The sequence below is a fragment of the Artibeus jamaicensis genome, unplaced genomic scaffold (genome assembly GCF_021234435.1).
Source record: "Artibeus jamaicensis isolate MK-2021 breed Jamaican fruit bat unplaced genomic scaffold, CSHL_Jam_final contig_558, whole genome shotgun sequence".
NCBI classification, from domain to species: domain Eukaryota; kingdom Metazoa; phylum Chordata; class Mammalia; order Chiroptera; family Phyllostomidae; genus Artibeus; species Artibeus jamaicensis.
This window is the reverse complement of record NW_026521886.1, coordinates 7,117,202-7,142,892: the sequence shown is the minus strand read 5'-3', so window position 1 is coordinate 7,142,892 and position 25,691 is coordinate 7,117,202. Positions and strand designations below refer to the sequence as shown.

General features: G+C 40.3%; 1 protein-coding gene and 1 non-coding gene across 2 annotated transcripts in view; one reads left to right on the top strand and one right to left on the bottom strand.

The window, feature by feature from the left end:
- The window catches only part of ALDH1L1 (aldehyde dehydrogenase 1 family member L1), a gene marked incomplete at its 3' end in the record, with an annotated part of 110,404 nt that overhangs the window by 5,962 nt on the left and 78,751 nt on the right, over nt 1-25,691 (bottom strand). The window contains 9 exon segments of the mRNA XM_053670282.1: nt 397-440; nt 443-487; nt 490-545; nt 3,502-3,518; nt 3,520-3,630; nt 4,831-4,895; nt 4,898-4,949; nt 10,573-10,610; nt 10,613-10,719. Of these exon segments, the coding sequence (XP_053526257.1) occupies nt 397-440; nt 443-487; nt 490-545; nt 3,502-3,518; nt 3,520-3,630; nt 4,831-4,895; nt 4,898-4,949; nt 10,573-10,610; nt 10,613-10,719 (535 nt within the window).
- LOC128628170 (U6 spliceosomal RNA) lies at nt 5,055-5,161 on the top strand. Its single transcript, XR_008392496.1, has one exon. It is a non-coding gene; the product is annotated as a U6 spliceosomal RNA (small nuclear RNA).

Genomic DNA, 25,691 nt, shown 5'->3' with positions numbered 1-25,691 from the left:
GAAGTGACCAAACTGGCCAAAACCAGAATGGGCCTGCAAGCAGGGTTTTCCCCAGAGCTTCAGGATAAGGCCCAGCCCCCACACCTTGATACTGAGCTTGTGATACCCTGTGGTAGAGCCCAGTGGAGACCACCTGGACTTCCCACCTGTAGAACTGGGAACTACTAAACAGTGCTGCCTTACACACTGAGTTGTGGTGGCCCACCTCCCCACTGCCCACATCCTTCAGTCCTGTGGAGACAAGAGGAAGCATGAAGCCCAGACTTGACAGAGACACAGGAGGCCTGCAGCCATGTTACACAGCATTCAGAGTAATGTAGAGCCCTTGGAACTCCCTGCCGGGGCGGGCCTGCCTGTGTGAGCTCTCATGCAGTGGGTGGAGCCCCTTGTGCCCACCTGGATCTTGTCACACCAGCCAGCAAAGTAGCGGAAGGTCTGATGGACATGCCCACATGGGTCTTCAGGGCCAGTGTGTAGACAGCACCCGATCCAGAGCCTCAATGGTGGCCAGCTCTTCCTGATGCTCTTCCATGAGGTCTGCCAACCTGGCCAAGGCATGGAGGAAGGAAGGAAGATGGGTTCGGGCCTGGCGCTTTCTCAAGGCCCCTCTTCAAGGAGTCAGGAGTCCTGCCCTGCACACTCCAATGTGCTGACATCAGTTTCCTCATCTATGAGATGGAACAGTAACATTTACTTCACTGGATGAGTGAGAATGATGCCTTCTGTTCTGCTCTCCACCCTCTCTCTCTTTTCTTCTTTCTCCGCGATCTTGGTGAATTGATTACCTTATCATAGCCCCCAACACACGACCCTGCAGAGGAGGCTGCCTGCCTCCAACAAGGAAGTCACCATCCCAGGAGGCCAACCTCTCTTTCCAGATGGCCTCCACCAGGGGAAAGCCTGTCCAGCTTCCAGCACCAGTGAATCCAATGGAAACTGGTTCCAAGGCTGGTGTCTCCAGGGATGGAAAGAGGGATGACAGGAGAGATGTGAAGGAAGGCATGTCCACACAACCTCCTGGAGTCTGAGCAGAATCATGTCCAGTTGTTCTCCCATGATTCTGGTGGGCATGCCACTGCGGTCAGCCTAGGAATTAGAATAGTTCCCCCCCTTCCTGGTGTGAGGGTCATATGCGCCTGGCAGGCAGGGTGAACTGGCAAAGGTAGGGACCACTGATCTAGAGGAGCCCTCAATCTCGTACATGGGGGAAGGTCGAGCTCAGAGACAAGTGTGTGATCAAAGCCTACTGACCTCTTCCCCGTTCTTTCCTTTCTACGTACAGCCACTGGCAAGGCCCTAATACCACCAGGTCTTTTCAGTCTTCCTGCCTACACCTCCAGTTCTCCCAGTGGCTGCCCACAGCACTCAGGATGCAGCCCCCCTACCCTGTCTGAGTGACTAGCTCCCAAGGGCCTGCCTAATTCCTCCTGGGGCTACGGCACCCACTTGCCTGTGATCTTTGGGAGCCATGTGGCATGTGGGCCCACACCGCTCTTCCTGTACCGTTTCCCCCTCAACCTTCTGCACCTCTTTCAGACCCTCTGGAAAGCTGACCTTAACCCTACCCACTGCAAAGCAATCAATCCTGTCTCCCTGCAGTGTCCTGCAGCATCCTTGCCTTTTTTCAAACCTCTCCCAACTGCCACTGACATTCACTTAGATGAGTATTTCCAGTACTACTGCCACCATGAGGGCAGGGACAGCACTGGTCTCCTGCTCCTCACCAGGCACATGGGCTCCATGCCGTGCAAGATTGGTGAGTGAAACCTGTGGACTGAATAAGCACAACAAATTAGCAGCAGAGCCACACTGTCACCTCAGCAAACAGTGCCCAGGTCACTCTATGGGTAAATCACTTTTTGAGAAGAATTATAGACCAAGTATTGAAAACACAATGTTGTGTATTTCAAGGACTAGGGTTCTATTGGCTACAAGGACAAGTGAGCCGAAGACACAAATCTATATTACAAATGAGCCAAAGATAGCCCCCCAGGTTGCCAGGGAGGTTCTATGTTGTCTCCCTGGAGTGCCGGAGGGCTGGCTGGTAGCTTTCTCTAACTCTCCTTTCTGGATCTCTCTTTCCAGCTTCTACAATTTCTAGCATCATGTCTTATTTCTATAATGCCTTCCATATTCCATCATACCCATGGTGGTCCTACTTCCTCACTGAACCAGGGGGTGTTCTGCAGCCACTTCTCTGGGGAATTCTCTCCTGCCCCCTTCCAGGGCAGCAATGGGCACACCTCTTCCCTGGGGATGGGGAGGCTGATGAGGCAGGGAGCAGATCTCAGGAGATTTCAGGCATTGAGATATCTGTCTACCCAGTTGGAGTCTCCACTTAAAGCTCTGCAGAGAAACAGCTCCTCATTATCTTTGTTGTTAGTGGGGTTATTACATGTACCACCAGATGGTAGGAGAGTATTTCAAGGGAAGGACACTTTCTTCTGGGCCAGTGCCATCCACCACAAAGGTTCCTATTCCAGGGCCTGCAGGTCACCACCAGCAGCCTATACATGCACGCTTCACAGTTCTGACTGACCTTCAGAGGCTCTAGGTCACTAGCCAATGGCTTCCTAAAATTGATAGGTTCTCCAAGAATCCCAGCAACTACAGTTAAGGCAGGCTGGGTGTGAACTTCCATAGCTCTCACCTGTCCTAAACACCACCATTTCTATTCCACTTTGCAACCCATACAGGCCTCTCTCTTTGCCTTCCTGCTTTGAGGACTGCTGTGGCATGTTTTACCTCTGAAATAGAAACAAAAGGCATTCTGACTGTGTGGCCAAGGTGGGGTCCCTCCTACCAGATGACAAGCATACTCAGGCTGCATTATCATCAGGCCGCGTGCCAGAGAGCTTCCCAGAACCCAAAGTGACAAAGCCAGGTTCCTGGAAACTGTCTCACCAGGTTCTAGATACTGCTCAGTTCATCTGTCCAGCACCCTCCCCTCTGTTGGAAACATCACTCCGCTTTCTTGTAGTGATTGCTTCACCCACACTGGGACCACCTAATTCTAGAGGAACAGCTCCTTTTCCTCCGGGTCTCACTTCCACCTTGTTGTCACAAGCCAGAGAAATCCCAAGTCCTTCCCTAAGACTTCTGATTGGAGTTAAGGAGAGAGCCCTTTACACCTGACTTTAAAAAGAAAAAAGGAAAATGTGAGAACGAGCCCCACCTCTGCCCTTGCCAACTGTCTGAGTCTGCCCAGAACCAGCTGTTAGCTTTGCCATTTTGTGGCTCCCATCTGAAGCACTGCCTCACCTTTGTACCTCCTTATCTTTGCTCACATTGTCTCCTCTACTCAGGATACCTTTCCCCCTAAGGCCACTTGTGAAATCCCTCTTGCCTCCCAAGTCACTTCCTCCAAGCAGCCTTTTATGAGCTTCAGGCCTCCCGTGACCTGTCCAGAACCCCAGCTCCTCTTGACAGGGACCATAACATCCACCCCTCACCCTGAGCTGAAGGTGGGTGGTGGCTGACAGGTGGGTGTGTGGCTCTTACCTGTACAGGAGCTGGCCCCCGGTCCCGCGCGCTGATCTTCCCCCACAATCCGTTCTCAAAGGCCTCTTTTGCAGCAGCCACTGCCTTGTCAACATCGCTGGCCTGGGCCAGGGACACCTGGCAGATAACCTGTGGTGGAGCAGAGCTCTGAAGCCCTCCCTAAGCTCAGTGGACACAAACACAGTCACAGCACCTCCCCTGCTCTCCTGGCCACCTGGTGAGCTCAGAGAAGAAAGTTTGCCAGAAGAAGGGCACTGGAGGGGAGCAACAACGAGAGGAAGATTGTTGGGTCCCAGGGAAAGGTCTGTTTGTATTTCTACACACCAGGGACCTTCTCTTCACTTTCCCACTGAGTCCAACAGGGCAGCAGACTTGGGCTGCAGATTAAGTCTGAGTGTTTTCAAACCAAAAGCATGGACTCATTTCAGCAGAAGTTTTCTTTCTTAAGTGGAATAGGCGAGACATTGGAAGAAACTGGACAGGTCCCCCTCTCTGCATGGCACACCCCAAGGGTGCCAATATTCTCTACAGCACAAGCCTTGGCACAGGTGAGAGAGAAGGGAAGGAGGGGTGAGGTCAGCACTTCCCTTGCTGATCAGTACAGATGGCACCTGCTGGGCAGCCCTGTCCCTATAACCTCCAGTCCAAGACCCCCAAAGTATGTTTTGAGGTGGCAAGCGCTCCAATGTTGCTGTCCAAGGACACTGTACCCCTTGTCTATATCCCCACAATTTCTTCATCTCTTTGGGAAGAACTTTCTTTACACTCCCCTCAGATGAGCCATTTTGAGTGTGCTATCACTTTTCTCAGGAACTGAAGTGATGCTGTAGGATGGGACAGAATAGGAAGTGATCAGAATATACCTGTGAGAATATATTCTGTTGTTCCAGGTATGCAATGTGTGCATGGGTCATGATGTAAGAGGGCAATAATCAAGAACCTTGACAAACGCAGGATTCGAGGGAAGAATTTTCTGATGTTGGGGTACAAATATTTGGGAAGGTGGGGCCCACACTGGGATAATTGTTGAAGTGTGGAGGAGGGAATGGTCTTCTTGTCTTCTCTGGGAGGTTGTAACTCTATTCCAGGTCTATGAAGCCAGCTCAAGCCCCCTGTAGAGTGCTCTGGTCCCCAACCCCTGCCAACCTCTCCACTATGCCATTCCTGTAATGGAGGTCTGGAGAATGACTGCAGTCCTTTTGTGTCCAAGCAGAAGTCCCCTGGGACAGGACCCCCAGAGGTCAGATAGGGGGAGTAGATGGGAAAACACATCATGGAAGGGGCAGCAGTGGCAGGGAGGAAAGAAGGGGATGCTGGGCATGCACTCACACTTCCATCTGTCGGGTTGATAGTGTCATAGGTCTTGGCACCCTCAGCATCCACAAACTTGCCCCAATGAAAAGTTGGTGAGGCATTTGGAGGACCAGCTTGTTCACTGCTTTTTCCACCTGGGAAGGAACATTTCACAGGTTTTAGCTGTAGTGTGGATTCTTCACAAATGGGCATCAGTGAGTGGCACAAACCCACATGGAGACATAAGAAACACTTAGGTGGTGCTTGCTTCAGCAGCACATATAGTAAAACTTGAATGATACAGAGAATATTACCATGGCCCCTGCACAAGGATGACAAGCAAATTCATGAAGCATTCCATATTTTTATGGATAAGTACCTATCAATAATAGCCTTAAATGTAAATGGATTAAATGGTCCAGTCAATAGATGTAGGGTAGCTGAATGGATAAGAAAACATGACCAGCACATGTGTTGCCTACAAGACACCCACCTCAGAGCAAAAGACCTACACAGGCTGAAAGTGAAAGGTTGGAGAACAATATTCCAAGCAAATGGACAGGAAAACAAAGCCGGGATAGCAGTATTCGTATCAGACAAAAGTAGACTTCAAAAAAAGGCCATAAAAAGAGACCCGGAAAGACAGTTCATAATCCTCAAGTAAAGAATCCATCAAGAACACATAAACATTATAAACATATATGCACCCAATATAGGAGCACCGAAATATGTAAGGAAAACCTTGAGGACTTCAAGAAAGATATAGACAGCAACACACTTATACTAGGGGATTTTAACACTGCACTGTTAAAAATGGATAGATCCTCCAAACAAAACATCAACAAGGATATTGTAGCATTGAACAATGCCTAGATCAAATGGACTATATCTATGTAGATATATAGATATAAGATATATATGTTTCATCTATATATCTCCTTTCATCCCAAAGAAGCAAAATACACATTCTTTTCAAATGTACATGGAATATTTTCAAAGATGGACCACATGATAGGACACAAAACAAGCTTCAACAAATTCAAGAAAACTGAAATTGTATGAAGCATTTCTCAGACCATGTGGGCCTGAAACTAGAAACCAACCTCAAGGGAAAAACTCAAAAATATTCATATTAGTGGATATTGGTTAGCATGCTATTAAACAATGAATGGGTTTAAAGTGAGATCAAGGGAGAAATCAAAAGCTTTCTGGAAACAAATGAAATTGAACTCACAGAAGTCCAAACCTTATGGGACACAGCGAAGGCAGTATTGGGAGGGAAGTTCACAGCAATACAGGCTTACCTAAAAAAGACAAAAGATTTCAAATAAACAATCTAACCCTACACCTACAAGAACTGGAGGAACAACAACAAACAAAGCCCCTAGTGAGTACAAGGAAGGAAATAACCAAGGTCAGAGCAGAATTAAATGACATACTCGAAGGTCAGTAAATCCCAGATCAGCAAAAGATAAGCAAAATCAACATGCCTTTAGTCAGGCTCATCAAGGAAAAAAGAGAGAGGGCCCCAATAAACAAAATGAGAAGTGAAAGAGGAGAGATTACCACTGATACTCCAGAAATAGAAAGGACTGTAAATAATAACTATGAACAACTATATGTTAAGAAATTTGACAATCTGGGTGAAATGGACAAGTTTCTAGAAAAATAGAATCTTCCAAAACTGAATGGAAAAGAAGCAGAAAGCCTGAACAGACCAATAACAGCTGATTGAATCAAAGCAGTAATCAAAAAACTCCCAGCACACGATGGCCCAGGACCTGACGGTTTCACAGGAGAATTTTAGGAAACACAGAAGGAAGGGCTAACCCACATCCTTCACAGACTATTCCAAAAAAATCCAAGAGGAAAGACTCCAAAACCTCTGTTCTATGAAGCCATCATCTACTAATCTAAAAACCATATAAAGACACAACGATGAAAGAAAACCATAGGCCAATATTGCTGATGAACACAGACACTAAAATCCTCAACAAAATATTGGCAATCCACAACCATCATTACATTAAAAAGATCATACACCATAATCAAGTGGGATTCATCCGGGGATGCAAGGATGGTACAATACTCTCAAATCAATAAGTATAATACATCACATAAACAAAAGGACAGACAAAAATCACATGATCATATCAATACATGTGAAAAAAGCATTTGATGAGGTACAGCACCCATTTGTGATAAAAAAAAATACTCAGCAAAATGGGAGTAGAGAGAGCATTCCCTCAACATAAAAAAGACCATATACAGGAAACCCACAGCCAACATCATACTCAACGGGCACAAACTAAAATCTTTTCCACTAAGATCAGGAACAAGACAAGGATGCGCACTTTCACCACTTCTATTAAACACAGTATTGAAAGTTGTAGCTAACAGTGGTCAGACAAGAAAAGAAATAAAAGACATCCAAATTGGAAAGGAGGAAGGGAAAACTGTCACTATTTGCAGATGACATGATAGTGAACATAGAAAATCTATGGACTCCTCAAGAAAACCTTCTTGACCTAATAAGCAAATTTGGCAAAACAGTGGGACACAAAATCAATATTCAGAAATCAAAGGCATTTTTGTACACCAACAATGAAATACCAGAAAGAGAAATCGGGGGGAATCCCATTTGATGTAGCAACAAGAAAATAGAGTACCTAGGAGTACATCTAATCAATGAGGTGAAAGATCTGTACTCAGGAAACTACACAACACTGACAAAAGAAATTAAGGAAGACACAAATAAATGAAAGCACATACTGTGTTTATGCATTGAAGGAATTAACATCATCAAAATGTCCATACTACCCAAAACAATTTTTAGATTCATACAATCCATAGTAAATACCAATGATATATTCTCAGACATAGAACAAACATTTCAAAAACTTATATGGAACAATAAGTGACCCCAGATAGCCATAGCAATTTTGAGAAAGAAGAACAGAGTAGGAAGGATCACAAGACCTGATATCAATTATATTACAAGGCCATGGTAATCAAAACAGTCTGGTACTGGCATAAGAACAGACACATCGATCAAAGGAACAGAATAGAGAGCCCAGAAATAAACCCAAGTCTCTATGGCCAATTAATATTCAACAAAGGGGAAAGAAGCAAAAAAAATGAAGTAAAAACAGCCTGAAGAATCTTCAACAAATGGTATTGGGCCATCTGGACAGCTACACGAGAACAAAAAAGGACTCAATCACAACTTACACTATACACAAAAACAAACTCAAGATGTATAAAAGACTTAAATACTTAGAGGACAATAAAAGTCCTAGAGGAGAACATAGGCAGGAAATCTCACATATTGCACACAGCAATATTTACACTGGCATGTTCCCTACAGCAAGGGGACATCAAGGAAAGAATAAACAAGTGGAACTTCATCAAAATATAAATGTTCTGCATGGATAAAGAAAGCATCAGCAAAATGAAAAGGGAACCAATGATATGGGAAAATATATTTACAAGTGATATCACAGACAAGGGTTTGAGCTCCAAAATATGTAAAGAACTCACATGACTCCAGGAAGACAAATAACTCAGTTCAAAAATGGGTAAAGGACCTGAATAGACACTTGTCCAAGGAGGACATACAGAGGGCCCTGAGACATATGAAAGGATGCTCAGCATCACTCGCCATCAGAGAGATGCAAATTAAAACCACAGTGAGACGCCACTTGACACTGATCATAATGGCCATCGTAAACAAATCAACAAACAAGTGTGGGAGAAGTCATGGAGGAAAGGAATCCCCAGTGAACTGTTGGGGAAGTGCAGACAAGTGTAGCCACTGTGGAAAACGATATGGGATTTCCTCAGAAAACCAAAAATGGAACTGCCTTTTGACCCAGCAATTCCACTGCTGAAACACCTATTCAAAAGGTCCTATGCACCCCATTGTTCATAGCAGCACAATTTACAGTAGCCAAGTGCTGGAGGCAACCTAAGTGCCCATCAGTAAGCACATTTACACAATGGAATACTATACAGCAGAAAGAAAGAAGGAGTTCCTACCTTTCTTTACAGCATGGGTGCATCTGGATAGCATTATGCTAAGTGAAATAAGCCAGGCAGTGAAAGAGTAATACCATATGATTTCATCTATAAGTGGAACCTAATCAACAAAACAAATAAGTGATCAAAATATAACCAGAGACACTGAAATAAAGAATGAACTGACAGTAAGCAGAGGGGAGGTGGGAGGGGATAATAGGGGAGGAGGTGGAAAGTTCCTCAAGGAACATGTATAAAGGACACATGAATAAAGCCAAAGGGGGGGGTAGGATCAAGGGTGGGAGGTAGAGTTGGCTGCACTGGGGGCCAGTGGTAGAAGGAACATGGAGACAACTGAACGTGAACAAGAAGAAAAAAGAAAATACAAGATTATTTCTTACTGCCAATGATGGTCAGATTGAAGTATCTCTACCAGCCCCATTTTTAATATTATCTCAAAATATTGGCATATTTTCTACAGTGTTAATAATTTGCATTTCTAGAAATAAAAGCTTGATGCATAAAATAAATAAAGAAACACTTAAATGGATAGACAACCACTGCCATGTTTGTGCACACACACACACAAACTGGGCTACAGTCCATGGGCTACAACTGAGGGATCTACTGTGGGGGAAGGCTAAGATCTGATTGGTATAAGAAGAAATGAAAAGCATAGACTCTGAGGCCAAACTGCCTTGACTAAAGCTCCAGCCCTGCTACTTACCTGCTATGTGACCTCAGGCTGTTTGCTTGACCTTCACACATGGAAAGTAGGTGGACAGGTCCCTGCAAACCGCCACACTTGACACCAGCCCCACCATGTACTTCTCTAAGATCTGCAACTACATGCTGAATGCACGAGTCTCTGTGATGCTGACTCCTTCCTGAAACCTGTTCATCAGTCATTTCTCCACAAACCCAAAGCCAAACTGAAGTCCATCCTGTCAACCTGTACTTTCTTCATCAGCCTTGGTCTCAAACTACCAACCAAATGAATTACCCCAAAGCTAATTACTATGGGAGTTTGTAGCTTGCCAAGATAACCTGGCAATAATTTTCAAGAGTTTCTTTAAGAAATGGATTTGCAATTACTTCATCACTCTTCCATAACACAGGTGAAATGTATAGGAACATTTGATTTCTTTATTGAGAAAATAATCCAAATTTCTTTTCCTCTTGCTTTCTTTTTTGTTCTAGCATTTCAAGAAACATAATTTAATGCAGAGAATTAGTTACACAGGTGATGGAAGAGCTGAGAAGCCATGGGTCAACCCAGAGATCGCTAATAGCAGGAAGCCACTGCCATCACCAAATTAAAGGGACAAATGGAGGAGATGGTTGTACCAGAACTCGGGGCTAGGGCCATTCAGGGGAGCCAGAGTCAAGGCAGGATAATCTGGGAGAGGATGGAGGCACAGTGAAGATGAACTTGAAAAACCCACAAAATGTGAAAGAAAGAGAGAAGTGCTCTGTACAAGCTTCTTATTATTTTCCTAGTTTCATGTCTTGGAACTCAGAACTTGCCCTATAGACTGAGTCTTAGACAGAAATTTCTTCTGTTGTGTTTTCCCTACTGCCAGGCCTGGCATCAGGTCATCCAGAGCTGCCAGAGAGAGCTTGGGACACTGAAAAACGGGCTCTTGGGGGTCCTGTCTTCCAGTTCATCTATGTTACCCCATGTGTCATTTTGGGTCCGTAGCTGTCAATGCCTGAAGTGTCTACAGAGCCATGCCCATGTAGAGGGGGCCCAGAACTCACGTAGTCAATGATGCACTCGCTCTCTTTGTCATCCCCCGAAGCTTTCTCACTAACAATTGGATGAAGTCCTTGAAGGTTGTTGCCATGTAAATGTCTTCATTTTCTAATTCCACACCATCACACAGCTCTTTCACTTCTTCCACCAGTCTGAAGGAAAGGAGATTTTAAACAGTAGGACTATGGAAAGAGGCAATGGCAAGCATGGATTCTTCTAGCAGCAGAGGTGCTGGTGCCCAGCACATTTATCCAGAAGAGACTTTCATCCCAGCACCTAAAGCATGAGTATTAGTCTAGAATTGAGGCTAATATCTCAATCTATGGACTGAGAAGGCCTTGGTTTCAAGTTCTGGCTCCACCACTTACTAATTTGTGATCTTGGGTAAGTGACAAACTCTTCTGAGTCTCAGTTTCTTCACCTGTAATATGGGAGTAATAATAGCTCCACCATTATTTTGTGATGAGTAAATGAGATAATCTAACTATTAATAATAACTAATATCAGAGCAAGAATAATAATTTTCAAAACACACTGTTAAACATGAAAAAATCAGCCACAGACTGGGAGAAAATATTTCCAAATCATGTAACTGATAAAGGACTTTCACTCACAATATATAACAACTTTCAAAATCCAACACTAAGAACAAAACAATCTAAGTAAAAATGGTCAAAAGATTGATCGGTTATGTTGCCAAAAAAAGAAACATGGATAATATATGAAGAGATGCTGAACATCATTAGTCATTAGGAAAATGCAAATTCAAACCAAGAGGCATGGCTAGATACTCATTAGAAAATCTAAAATTATAAAACCTGACCATACCAATTACTGGTAAAGATGTAGAGCAACTGAACTGTCATAAACTGTTGGTAAGATTGTGGAATAGTATTTTGTAAAGCAGTTTGGCAGTTCCTTAAAAAATTAAACACACACTTCTCATTTCACTTTCAGGCATCTACCCCAGCAAAATAAATGCCTTCATATAGATAGATGATGACAGAGTAAGAAGATCCAAAAGTCCATCCCTCCACCTAAATAATTATTGAACTTGCAGAAACTGCCTCAATCGAATGTTTAGGAAATCTGGAGTCAAGTGAACTCTTGCAGTATCCACGGAAAAGCATGACGAGGAGCTGGCAAATATCAGTAAACTTTAGTGAATTTCAGCCTTTCAGTGAGGTACTGGCTGCCATCTCTTATCTCTCAACTTTGTGGCAGGAAGCCATGCAGGCAGCAGGCCACACTCCTGGTTGCAGCTGGCTGGAGCCAGGGTGGGCAATAAGAACTCTGTCTTTTGTAACTCAAGATTTGTGTTCTGAGTGTTGATACTGAACACTGAGGAGCCAGCACAAAGTCTGGCAGTCATTGTTTCAGTCTCCCAAGGCCGAAGCAGCTTCTCTGGGATTTAAAGAGGCAGTACATTTGTTTGCTTGTTTGTTTTTTTACTTTCTTTCCCTTTGGGGAGCCAGACATTTAACAAACTCTTTGCTAGGTAACAGGCTGACTGTAGAGATAACAGAATAGAAACTTTAATAACTGACTACACACAAGAAATACCCACTTTGTTTAAAAAAAAAGTTGGGGTAAGTCACAAGTGAATGGCTCCAGCCCTCAAGAAACTTGATTTTGCAAACGCTAAGAAGTGAGAGAATTAGACTTTCAGAAGTATCACAATAAAATACTCAAAATATTGTTTTAAACCAAAAAAAGCAAAAATATAAAAAAGTATAGTCCATTCACAGGAAAACAGGAATTTAAAACAGGAAATCCTAAGGAAGAACACATACTGAAATTGTTAGTCAAAGATTTTAAATCAACTGTCTTAAATATGTCCAATCATTTTTTAAACCATGAACTAAGAACTAAAGGATATCATGGAAATGATGCATGAAAATGACAGTGTTAACGAAGATAGAAATTATAATAAACCAAACAAATTCTCAACCTGACAAGTACAATTATTGGAGTAAAAAGTCTCTGGAGGGGCTCAACAGCAGATTTAAGCTGGCAAAAAGAAAGGATCAGTGAATTTGAAATTATCTAGTATGAGGGCCTAAAAAATAAAAAGAGCGAATAAAAATAATTGAGCCCGAGGAGCCTGTGGGACATCATAAAACATATTAACATGCTCACTATGGGAGTTCCAGCAGAAACAAAAAAAAATTATCTAAGGTATAATAATTAGAAAAGTCCTAAATGTGAGAAACATGAATATACGTGTCCATGGAGCTCAGTGAACTCCAAGAAAGATAAACTCAGAGAAAACCACAATAAGACACATTACATCCAACTCACTGAAATGCAAAGACAAAGAAGAAAGTGGGAAAGCATCAAGAAAGAAGTGATTCATCACATACAAAGGATCCCCAATAAGGTTAAAAGCTGATTCTCCTCAAATACCATGAAGAACAAAAGCAGTGGGATAGAGTCATGAAAAAATTAATAATGAACCAAGAATTAATGATGGGGACATTAAGACATTTCTAGACAAACAAAAGTTGAGGGAGTTCATTACCTGTAGACCTGTCCTACACTAAATATTAAAGGAAGCCTTTCAAGCTGAAAGGAAGGGCACTCATGACGAACTCAAAGCCATTAAAAAAGGAAAAAAGAAAACACTGGTAAAAGTAACTACACAGATAAATGTGAAAGCCAGCAGTACTGTATTTTTGATATGGTATATAACTTCTCTCTTTGTCTTATGTAATACAATAGGCAAATGCATGAAACAGTAAGTTAAGTTCTACATTAATGTCTTTTTTTAAAGATTTTTATTTCTTTATCTTCAGAGGGGAAGGGAAGGAGAGTGAGAAAGAAATATCAATGTATGGTTGCCTCTCATGTATCCCCTGCTGGGAACTGGCCTGCAACCCAGGCATTTGCCATGACTGGGAATCGAACCGAGATACTATGGTTCTCAGGCTTGTGCTCAATCCACTGAGCTACACCAGCCAGGGCCATTAATGTCTTTACAATGCATAAGGATGTAATCTGTGACAATAACAATATAAAGGGGGAATGACAGAGACGCATAGGAGTAGAGTGTTTGTGCACTATTGAAACTAAGCTGGTTATTATAGGGTTAAGATGTTAATTACAATCTCCAAGGTGATAACTAAAAGAAAATAAGAAGGAACAAAATTATACACTACCAAAAAAAAGAGCAGCAATGGAAAGACTGAGGAATATGTGAAACATACAAAATGCAAATTAATAAATGTCACAAGTAAATCCTTTACCTGCAGTCTGGATAAATGAAATGGAAGAGTGAGTAAAAAACAGCATCCATCCATATGCTATAAAAGATTCACTTTAGATATAATTATACAAAAAAGTTGAAGGTACAAAATGGAAGAGATATTATATACAAATAGTAAACAAAAAGGGTTGGTGTGGCTACATTTTGGCAGACAAAATAGATTTTAAATTGAAAAAGTTTAAAAGAGACAAAGAATATTGAGAAGATTGATATCAAGTTTAACACAAGAGAATACAGCAATCATAAACATATATGCATCTAAAAGCACAGCCCCATAATAAAAAATTGGCAGAATTGAAGAGAGAAATATATATTTTATAATAATAGTTAGATTGTAAATTCCCAACTTTCACTGATAAATAGAAAACCACAGAGAAGATAGAGAAATAAAGGACTTAAGGAAACACTTTAAACTTGGGGGGCGGGGCAGGGAGGTATAAGGGGACTAAATGGTAATGGGAAAAAAAATACAACAAAAACCACCCCTCTATAATCAATTGTATGCATACAGAGTATTCCACCCAAGTAGAGCAGAATTCACATTCGTCTCGAGTCCACATGAGATACTCTCCAGGATAAGTCATTTGTTAGCCACACAAGTTTTAATAAATTTTAAAACACTGAAATCTTATAAAGTATCTTTTTAATCACAATGCAATAATACTAGAAGTCAATAGCACAAAGAAAACTGAAAAAAATCACAAATACGTGAAAATTAAATACACATTCTTTCTAAATTTTTTATTTTTTCCAGTTTTATTGAAAAATAATTAATATGTATCACTGTATAATTTTAAGGTGTTGAGCATGATGTTTGATTTACATATATTGTAAAATGATTACTATGATAGGTTTAGTTAACGTCCATTGCCTCATTTAGATACAAAAAGGAAAATTTTTAGTCTACTCTTAACAATTTTCCTATATATCATACAGCAACATTAAGTATAGTCATCATGTTGTACATTACATTCCTATTACTTATATATTTATAGCTGGAAGCCTGTACCTTTTTAACTACTTACCTCCAAAACCTTTTCCCCAAACTCCCCTACCCCACACCTCTGGTAACTACAAACCTGATCTCTTTTTACATGAGTTTGGAGGGTTTTGTTATTGCTGGGTGGGTTTTTTTGTATTTTTTGGAAGACTTCACGTATGAGATCATACAATAAACAACTCTTTCTTTCTTTAAGATTTTTTATTTATTTATTTTTAGAGAGGGGAAGGAAGGGAGAGAGAGGGAAAGAAATATCAATGTGTGGTTGCCTTTCACATGGTCCCCACTGTGGATGTGGCCTGCAACCCAGGCAGGTGCCCTGACTGGGAATCCAACCAGCGACCCTTTGGTTCACAGGCCATGGCTCAGTCCACTGAGCCCCACCAGCAAGGGCTAAACCACACTTTCTTAAACAACCAATGGGTGAAATACGAAGTCACAAAGGAAACTGTAAAGTACCATCAAAGAAAAAGAGAATCACAACATACCAAATCTTATATATCACAACAAAGATAGTGCTAAGAGGGAAATTAACTGTAAAAGTATACATTAAAAAAGAAGAAAGATGTCAAGTCAATAGCTTAACTATATACCATGTAATTAGGAAAAGAAAAGCAACCTAAAGCCAGAAGGGAGAAGTAAATAATAAAGATTAGAACAGAAATAAATGAAATAGACCTGTAATATTCTTTTTCTTTTTTCAGTGTCTTTGTCTGGTTTTGATATCAGGGTAATGAATGCAGACTTTGTAGAATAAATTTGGAAGTATTCCCTTTTCTTCAATTTTTTTCTGCAATAATTTGAGAAGGATGGATATTAATTCTTTAAATTTCTAACAGCATTCGCCTGTGAAGTGATCTGGTCCTGGACTATTGTTGGGAGTTTTTGTTTATTTATTTTTTATTTAATGGGGTAACATCGGTCAGTAGGATTATATAGGTTTCAAGTGTACATTTCTATGACACAACCTACATATTACATTGTGTACCTACCACCCAAAGTCAAATCATCTTCTGTCACCATATATTTGACCCCCTTTACCCTTTATGACTCCCCTACTCCCCAACCTTCTGTTAACAACCACACTGTATTTATGAGGTTTTGTCTCTCTTGTTTATCCATTTGTTGCTTTCACTTTTCTGTTCCACATGAGTGAAATCATATGGTTCTTAACTTTTTCTGTCTGACTTACTCTGCTTAGCGTAATAGTCTCAAGGTCCATCCATGCTGTTGCAAACGGCAATATTTTGTCTCTTCTTTTGGCTGAGCAGTATTCCATTGTACATTTGTAGCAAATCCTTATTTAATCATCTATTGAAGGGCAGTTCAGTTGTTTCCATGTCTTGACCACAGGGAATAATACTGTAATGAACATATGGGTGCATACATATATGTGAATAAATGTTTTCAATTTCTTGGGCAGATATCCAGAAGAGGAGTTGCTGGGTCATCTGGTAACTGTATTAATGTTTTGAGGAACTTCCATACTATTTTCCATAGTGGCTGTACCAGTTTACATTCTCACCAGCAGTAAGTGAGGATTCATTTTTCTCCACAATCTCTCCAACACTTGCTATTATTTGTCTTGTTGATAATCGTCATTCTGACACATGTGAGGTAGTATCTCATTGTAGTTTTGCATTTCCCTAATAAGTAGTGAAGTTGAGGGTTTTTTTCATATGTCTGTCAGCCATTTGTATGTGTTCTTGGGAAAAGTGTGTGGTCAGGTCCTCTGAGCATCTTTTAATTGGATTGCTTCTTTAGTGTTCAGTGGTATGAGCTCTTTATTTTTAAATCATTTTTATTGTTATTCTACTACAGTTGTCCCGATTTTTACTTCTTTGCCCCTCCTCCTCCCATCCGGCCCCCTGCTCCACAATCAGTTCCAATAACGTTGTCCAGTTGTCCATGCTCATGGGTCATTCATACATGTTCTTTGACTAGTGCCTCCACTTTCTTTCCACTTTTATCTCCCTCCCCCATCCCTTCTGGTCACTTTCAGTCTGTTACATGCTTGTGGTTTTATTTTATTCATTAGTTTATTTTGTTCGTTAGATTCCTCTTATAGATGAGATCATATGGTATTGTCTTTCACTGACTGGCTCATTTCACTTAGCATGGTATTTTCCAGTTCCATCCATGCCGTTGCAAAAGTTTGGAGTTCTTTCTTTCTGGTGTGTAGTATTCCATTGTGTAAATGTGCCACAGGTTTTTGATCCACTTATTTACTGGTGGGCGCTTAGGCTGTATAATTTGGATATTAACCCCTTGTGGAAGCTACTGTCTGTAAATGTCTTCTCCCATTTGGTTGGTGGTCTTTTTGTCTTCTTGTCAGTTTCTTTTGCAGTTCAGAAGCTTTTTAGTTTGGTATAGTCCCATTCAGTTATTTTTGCCTGTACTTCCCTTTGTCCTTGGGATCAAATTCACAAAATCTTCCCTAAGATCAAGGTCCACAAGTTTAGTACCTATATTTTCTTCTATGCAATTTATTGTTTCAGGTCTTATAGTTAGGTGTGTGATCCATTTTGGGCTAACTTCTGTATATAAGGACAAAGTGTAGTCTAGTTGCATGATTTTGCATGTGGCTTTCCAATTTTCCTAGGACCATTTATTGAAGAGGCTTCCTTTTCTCCATTGTATATTTTTGGCTCCTTTGGCAAAAATTGTTGGTGCATATACATCTGGGTTTATTTCTGAGTTTTTGATCCTGTTTCATTGCTCTGTGTTTCTGTGTTTTTCTGCTAATACTATGGTGTTTTAATGGCCATCCTTTTGTAATATAATTTGAAGTCAAGGAGTGTGATACCTCCAGTTTTGTTCTTTTTTTCCCCTCAGGATTGCTTTGGCTATTTGAGGTCTTTCGTGATTCCATATAAATCTGATGATTCCTTTTTTGGTTTTTTCTTTTTAATGTCATTGGGATTTTAATGCAGACTGCGTACAATCTATATATTGATTTGGATAATATGGACATTTTAACTATGTTGATTTATCTAATCCATGAACACTGACTATCTGTCCATTTCATTATGCCTCTTTCAATTTCTCTTAATACTGCTTTGTAGTTTCTTGTATTGTTGGGATTTTGTGACTACTGCTTCATTTCATTGCTAGTAATCAATCTGCTCAGATTTTTCTTTCCTCCTAGTTCATTTTCGGAAGGTTGCATGTTTCTAGAAATTTAACCATTTCTTCTATGTTATCCAATATAATTGTTTATGGTATTCTTCAATGACCCTTTGCATTTCTTTTTTTATGTGTTTTTAAAAGTGTATTTTATTATTTTTTGAGGTTACAAATTAATTTTAATGAACAGGTGAATTTGAAAATACAGAATCTGCAAACAATGAGAACAATCTATTAATAATGGGTAAAAAGCTATGCAATAACAATATATCTGAGTTTTTAAAATATTTTTATTTTATTTTAACACTTTTTGTTGCTGTTCAAGTACAGTTTTCTGTCTTTCCCTCCCTCCCTTCTTTCCAATCCCCCTTGTTATTGTCCCTGTGTCCTTTATAAATTGTTCCAGGAAGCCCTTCACCCTTTCCGCCCATTATCCCCTCCCCCTCTTCCCTCTGGTCACTGTCAGCCTGTTTAAAGTATATTTTATTGATTATGCTATTACAGTTGTCACATTTTTCTCCCCCTTTATTCCCCTCTATCTTGCACCCCTCCTCCCACCAGCATCCCCCTCCACTTAGTTCATGTGCATCAATCATACATATTAAGTTATTTACCTTCTCCATTTCCTACACTATTCTTAACCTCTCCCTGTCCATTTTGTACCTAACATTTATGCTTCTTAATCCCTGTACCTTTTCCCTCTCTTCCCCCTTCACCTCTCCCACTGATAACCATCCATAGCATCTCCATTTCTGTGACTCTGTTCCTCTATTAGTTGTTCACTTAATTTTTTTTAGGTTCATCTGTTGATAGTTGTGAGCTTGGTGTCATTTTACAGTTCATGTTTTTGATCACCTTCTTTTTTTTAGACAAATCCCTGTAACATTTCATAGGGCTTGGCAATGATGAATGCCTTTAACTTGACCTTATTTGGGAAGCAGTTTATCTGCCCTTCCACTCTAAATGATAACTTTACTGGGTAGAGTAGTCTCAGAGGTAGGTCCTTGCTCTTCATAACTTTGAATTCTTCTTTCCGGTTCCTTCTTGCCTGCAGGGTTTCTTTTGAGAAGTCATTTGATAGTTTTATGAGAACTCCTTTGTGGGTAACTGTCTCCTTTTCTCTTGCTGCATTTAAGGTTCTCTCCTTGTCTTTGATCTTGGGTAATGTAATTATGATGTGCTTTGGTGTATGCCTCCTTGAGTCCAACTCCTTTGGGACTCTCTGAGCTTCCTGGACTTCCTCAAACTCTATTTCCCTTGGCCAGACTGGGGAAGTTCTCCTTTATTATTATTATTTTTTAAAGGTTGTATTTACTTATCTTTAGAGAGGAAGGGAAGGAGAGAGGGAGAGAAACATCAGTGTATGGTTGCCTTTCGTGCCTCCCCTGCTGGAAACTGACCTGCAGGGAACTGGCCTGCAACCTAGGCATGTGCCCTGACTGGGAATCGAACCGCGATCGTCTGGTTCGCAGGGCTGCGCTCAATCCACTGAGCTACACCAGCCAGGGCTCCTTTATTATTTTTTAAAACAAGTTTTTAATTTCTTGCTCTTCCTCTTCTCCTTCTGCCCTGCCTGTGATTCTGATGTTGGAACATTTAAAATTGTCCCAGTATTCCTAAGCTTCCCCCTCATTTTTTTTGAAATCTCGTTTCTTCATTCTGTTCTGGTTGAATGTTTATGTCTTCTTTGTGCTCAAAATCATTGATTTGAGTCCTGGTTTCCTTCCTTCACTGTTGGATCCCTGCATATTTTTCTTTATTTCACTTTTGCATAGCTTTCACTTTTACTTCTATTTTGCAACCATACTCAACCATTTCTGTGAGCATCCTCATTACCAGTATTTTGAACTCTGCATGTGATAGGTTAGCTATATCTTCATTGCTTAGTTGTTTTTCTGGAGTTTTGATTTGTTCTTTCATTTGGGCCATATTTCTTTGTCCCAGAGCACCTGTTAAGTTGTAACGGGCAGAGCCTTAAGTGTTATGTGGGGCAGGGCAATCCGCATGGATGCATTTTGATGCTGTATGTGGTGGGTTGGTCAGAGAGTGAACAATACCTCTTGCTTGGCTCTCAGTCACCTTTCAGTCACTTCCCCTGCTACCCACAGGGAAACTGGGCTCTTCTAGTGCTGATTCCAAACTGGGTGGGGTTTTATACGTTCTTTGACCCTGTGGGTTGTTAAAATGACCTCTCCTGTGAGACTTGGAGTTTCCCCTGATGACACAACACCCAGAAGATTTTACATCCAGAGGGTTTGAGGCTTTCTTGTCTTGTGCTGGAACCCTAGGTTGCACATTCTGTCTCACTCCTCAGTTGTTCCTCCCCAGTTGTTCCTTCCAGTTTATCCACATTTAAATGTGGGCCTACCTGGTCTGAAAGCTGCCACCTTGCTGCACGCCCTCTCCTTGCTGCACTTCCTCTCCTCTGGGCTGCCTCTCCTACCAGTCTGAAAAAATGTTTCTTCTTTAACTCCTTGGTTGTTGGACTTCCATACAGTTCAGTTTCCTGAGAGTTCTGGCTATTTTTTGTTTTTAAATTTCCTGTTGTCCTTCTTTTGGTTGTACAAAGAAGCAAAGTGTATCTACCTGCACCTCTGCCAGAAGTTGACCCTTTGCATTTCTGTGGTATTCATTGTAACCTCTTTCCTTTAATTTTTTTATTTTATTTATTTGGGCTCTCTTTTTTCTTACTGAATCTAGCTAAAAGTGTAAAATTCTCAACAAACTGTTAGCAAACTGAATTAAACAACACATTAAGTTATACACCGTGATAAAGTGGGCATTATCCCAGGGATGCAATGATGTTTCAATATCCACAAATCAACATTATATACTGTACCAGCAAAACCAAAACTGAAAATTGTATAATCATTACAGGAGATGCAAAAACAGCATATGATAAAATCTAATACCCATTTATGGTTTTTAAAAAATCTCTGAACAAAGGGGATATAGAGGGAACTTACTTCTATGTAATAAAGGAAATATGTGACAAATCCATAGCTAACATCATATTCAATGGTGAAAAGCTAATAGCTTTTACTCTAAGATAAGGTACACGACAAAGATGTCCACCTCCACCACTATTATTCAATATTGTATTGGAAGTCCTAACCATTGTAATGAGACAAGAAAAAAGTAAAAGGCATCTAAATTGAAAAGAAAAAAATAAAATTGTATTTGCAGATGACATAATATTATATATAAAAAAATCTTAGGACCTGGCTGAGTGACTCAGTTGGTTAGAGTGTCATCTTCTATACCAAAAGGTTGCAGGTTCAACTTTCAGTCAGGGCACATACTTACGTTGCAAATTCAATCTACAGGTGGGGCACACATTGGGGGAAACTGACCAATGTTTCTCTCACATCAATGTTTCTCACTCTTCCTTTCTCTCTCTCTCTAAACACAATAAACATATTCTCAGGAGAAAATTAAAACAAAATCCTAAAGACTCCACCAAAAAAACTACTAGAATAAATTAATTCAGTAAAGTTTCAGGATACAAAATTAATATACAAAAATCCACTGTGTTTCCATACACTAATAACAAAGGAGCTGACGGATAAACTAAAAACAATTCCATTTATAATTGCATCAAAAAGAATAAAATACCTAGCAATAAGTTTACCCAAGGAAATGAAACATCTTTACTCTGAAATCTCTAAGACATTGAAGAAACTGAAGTGGGGGCAAATAAGTGGAAGGCTATATTGTGCTCATGGACTGAAAAGATTAATATCATTGACATGTTCACACTATCAAAGAAATTTACAGTTTCAATGCAATACCAGTTAAAATACCAATGGAATTCTTCTCAGAAGCAGAAAATGTAATCCTAAAAATCTATATGGAACCATGAATGATTCCAAATAGTGAAATCTTAAGAAAAAGGAACAAAACTAAAGGTATCATGCTCCCTGATTTCAAATTAATCTATAGTGTTGTTAAAAGTAAAAAAAGTCTGGTACTGGCACAAAAACGGACACAATGATCAATGGAACAGAAAAGAGAGCCCTTAAATAAACCCTCATGTATATGGTCAATTAATCAAAGGAGGCAAGAATATACAATGGAGAAATGACAGTCTTTTCAATAACAAGTGTTGGGAAAAGTGGATACCACATGTAAAAGAATGAAGCTGGACTACTTCTTATATCATATATTAAAAAAACTCAAAATAGATTAAAGGCTAAATTTAACACAGGAAATTCTGAAATTCATAAAAGAAAGGCAGTAAGCTCTTTGAAATGGGTCCTACCAATACCTTTCCAGACAATTCTCCTTGAGCATGGGAAACAAAAGCAAAAATAAACAAATATGACTACATCAAATTAAAGAGCCTCTGCACAGCATAGGAAACTATCAACAAAACAAAAAGACAACCTACTGAATGGGAGAAGATATTCTCAAATGATATATTCGATAAGGAGCTAATGTCTGAAATATGTCAGAAAATCATACACCTCAACATAAACAAACAAACGACCTGATTTAAAAATGGGCAGAGGACATAGATAAACATCTCTCAAAAGAAGACTACAGATGGCTAACAGACATATGAAAAGATTCCCAGCATTAATAATCATCAGGGAAATGCAAATCAAAACTATGAGATACCACCTCATACCTATCAAAATTATTCTTCAAAAAGTAACAAAAAACAAGTACCAGTGAAGAGGTGGAGAAAAGGGAATACTTGTGCACTGTTGGTAGGTTTAGAAATTGATTCAGCCTCTACAGAACTACCATATGATCTAGAAATTCCACTTTGCGGTATTTATTAGAAGAAAACAAAAATACTAATTTGAAAAGATGTTCATAATGGCATTATTTATGATAGCCAAGATATAGAAGCAACTTAGGTAATCATCAATAGATGAATGAAGATTTGATATGCATATACAATGGAATATTACCTAGCAATAAAAAGAATAATATCTTGCCATTTGTAACAACACAATTGGACTTAGAGGTGGAATATGTTAGAAAAAGACAAATACCTTATAATATGACTTTGATGTACAATCTAAAAAAAGAAGACAAACAAAACAACAAAAACAGACTCAGAGACAGAACAAATTTATGATCTCAGAGAGGTAACCAGGAGAAGAATGGGTGTAAAATATGAAAGGGAATAAGAAGTACAATTTCCAGTCATAAAAGAAATAAGCCACAAAGATATAGTATAAAGCCTAGAGACTATAGTCAATAATATTATAACAATTTTTCACAGTGACTGTTCCTAGATTTAGTGTGGTAATCACACTGTGTAGTAAGGTACATGTGTGAATGTTGAATCACTATATTGTACACCTAGAACTAATATATAATATTGAATGCCAACTATACTTTAAAAAATTTTATTGATTATGCTACTACAGTTGTCCCATTTTCCCCCTTCATTTCCCTCCACCCTGTACACCCCTACCCACCCACATTCCTCCTCTTTAGTTCATGTCCATGGGCCATACATAGAAGTTCTTTGGCTTCTACATTTCCCATACTATTATTACCCTCCCCCTGTCAGTTTTCTACCTACCATCTATGCTACTGATTCTGTGTATCTTTTCACCCTTCTCTCCCAATCCCAGTCCCCTGTTGATAACCCTCCATGTGATCTCCATTTCTGTGGTTCTGTTCATGTTCTAGTTGTTTCCTTAGTCTGTTTTTGTTTTTGTTTTAGGTGTGGTTGTTAATAAGTGTGAGTTTGCTGTCATTTTAGTGTACATGGCTTTTATCTTCTTTTTTCTTAGATAAGTTCCTTTAACATTTCATATAATAAGGGTTTGGTGATGATGTACTCCTTTAACTTGACGTTATCTGAGAAGCATTTTATCTGCTCTTTCATTCTAAACAAAAGCTTTGCTGCATAGAGCAATCTCGGATGTAGGTCCTTGTCTTTCATGACTTGGAATACTTCCCTTTCAGCCCCTTCTTGCCTGTAAGGTCTCTTTTGAGAAATCAGCTGACAGTCTGATGAGAACTCCTTTGCAGGTGACTGCCTCATCATGTCTTGCTGCTTCTAGGATTCTCTCCTTCATTTTAATCTTGGGTAATGTAATTATGATGTGCCTTGGTGTGTTCCTCCTTGGATCCAACTTCTTTGGGACTCTCTGAGCTTCCTGGACTTCCTGGAAGTCTATTTCCTTTGCCAGATTGGGGAAGTTCTCCTTTATTATTTGTTCAAATAACTTTTCCACTTGTTATTCTTCCTCTTCCCCTTCTACTACCCCTATAATTCAGATGTTGGAATGTTTAAAGATGTCCTGGAAGTTCCTAAGCCTCTCCTCACTTTTTTGAAGTTTTGTTTCTTTCTTCTTTTCTGATTAGATATTCCTTTCTTCCTTCTGGTCCACAGTATTGATTTGAGTCTTTTTCCTTCCCAACATTATTGGTTCCCTGTACATTTTCCTTTATTTTACTTAGCATAGCCTTCATTTTTTCATCTAATTTGTGACTATATTCAACCAATTCTGTGAGCATCCTGATTACCAGTGCTTTGAACTGTGCATCTGATAGGTTGGCTACATCTTTGTTGCTTAGTGGTATTTTTCCTGAAGCTTTGATCTGTTCTTCCATTTGGGCCTTTTTTTTGTCTCTACATGCCTGTTAATGTAGTGAGGGGAGGAACCATAGGTGTTCACCAGGGCAGAGCAACCCACATTGCTAGGTTGTGATGCTGTATATGGGGCAAGGGTCCGAGAGGGAACAATGGCGCTTCACTCTCTGCCCAGTTTCAGTCACTTCCCCCACTACCCACAAGCAAATAGGGCCCTTCTGGTGCTGATTCCCTGGTGGGTGGGCTTGTGTATGTTCTAGGACCCTGCGGGTCTCTCCAACAAACTCTCCTGTGAGGCTGCGAGTTTCTCCTGACTCCTCAACCCCCACAGGTATTTTCTATCAGTGGTTTGAGGCTTTAGATCTCTGCACTGAGACTGTGGGTTGCATGTCTGTCCAGATACCTAGTTTTGCCTGATTTATCTGAGCGAATGTGGGACCACCTGGTCCACCAGCCGTTTAGTGCACCATGCCCCTCCACTATGTGCCGCCTCACTGGGTCCACCAGCCAACACTCTGCAGTGAGCCCTCTCTGTCCCAGCTGCCTGTCTCTGCCACTCCTACCAGTCTGGAAGAATGTGTCTGCTTTAACTCCTTGGTTATCGGACTTCCATACAGTTCGATTTTCTGTCAGTTCTGGTTGTTTTTTATTTTTATAAAATTATTTTTAAAAAATGAAATAGTGAAACAAAAGAATAGAGGAAATCAATGAAATCAAAACTTGGTAACTTGGAAATATTAACAAAACTGACAAACTTTTAGCTGACTGACCCAGAAAAAAACAACAAAAAATACTCAAGTTATTAGAATTATAAACGAGAGAGGAGAGCTTATATCAATTTTGCAGGAACGAAAAGGATCATTAGAGAATACTATGGCAAATTATATGACAAATTTGATAACATACACGAAATGGAGAAATTGGTAGAAGCAAATGATACATCAAAGGTGATGCACTCAGATCCAAGATGGCTGCAGAAGAGCTGGAAACTCTGTCCATTTCCTCCTAGACCCAGGCTGGTTTTGCAGCTAAACCACAGAGCAATCAACTAAAATACCCAGTGGAGAGTGAATGAGAGCACATGTGAGTGTCTATGTCGACAAGTGTGTGGGGGAGTGTGTGTGAGTGTGCAAGAGCCTGCCCACCTGCATGGCACTGGGGGGCAGGCAGC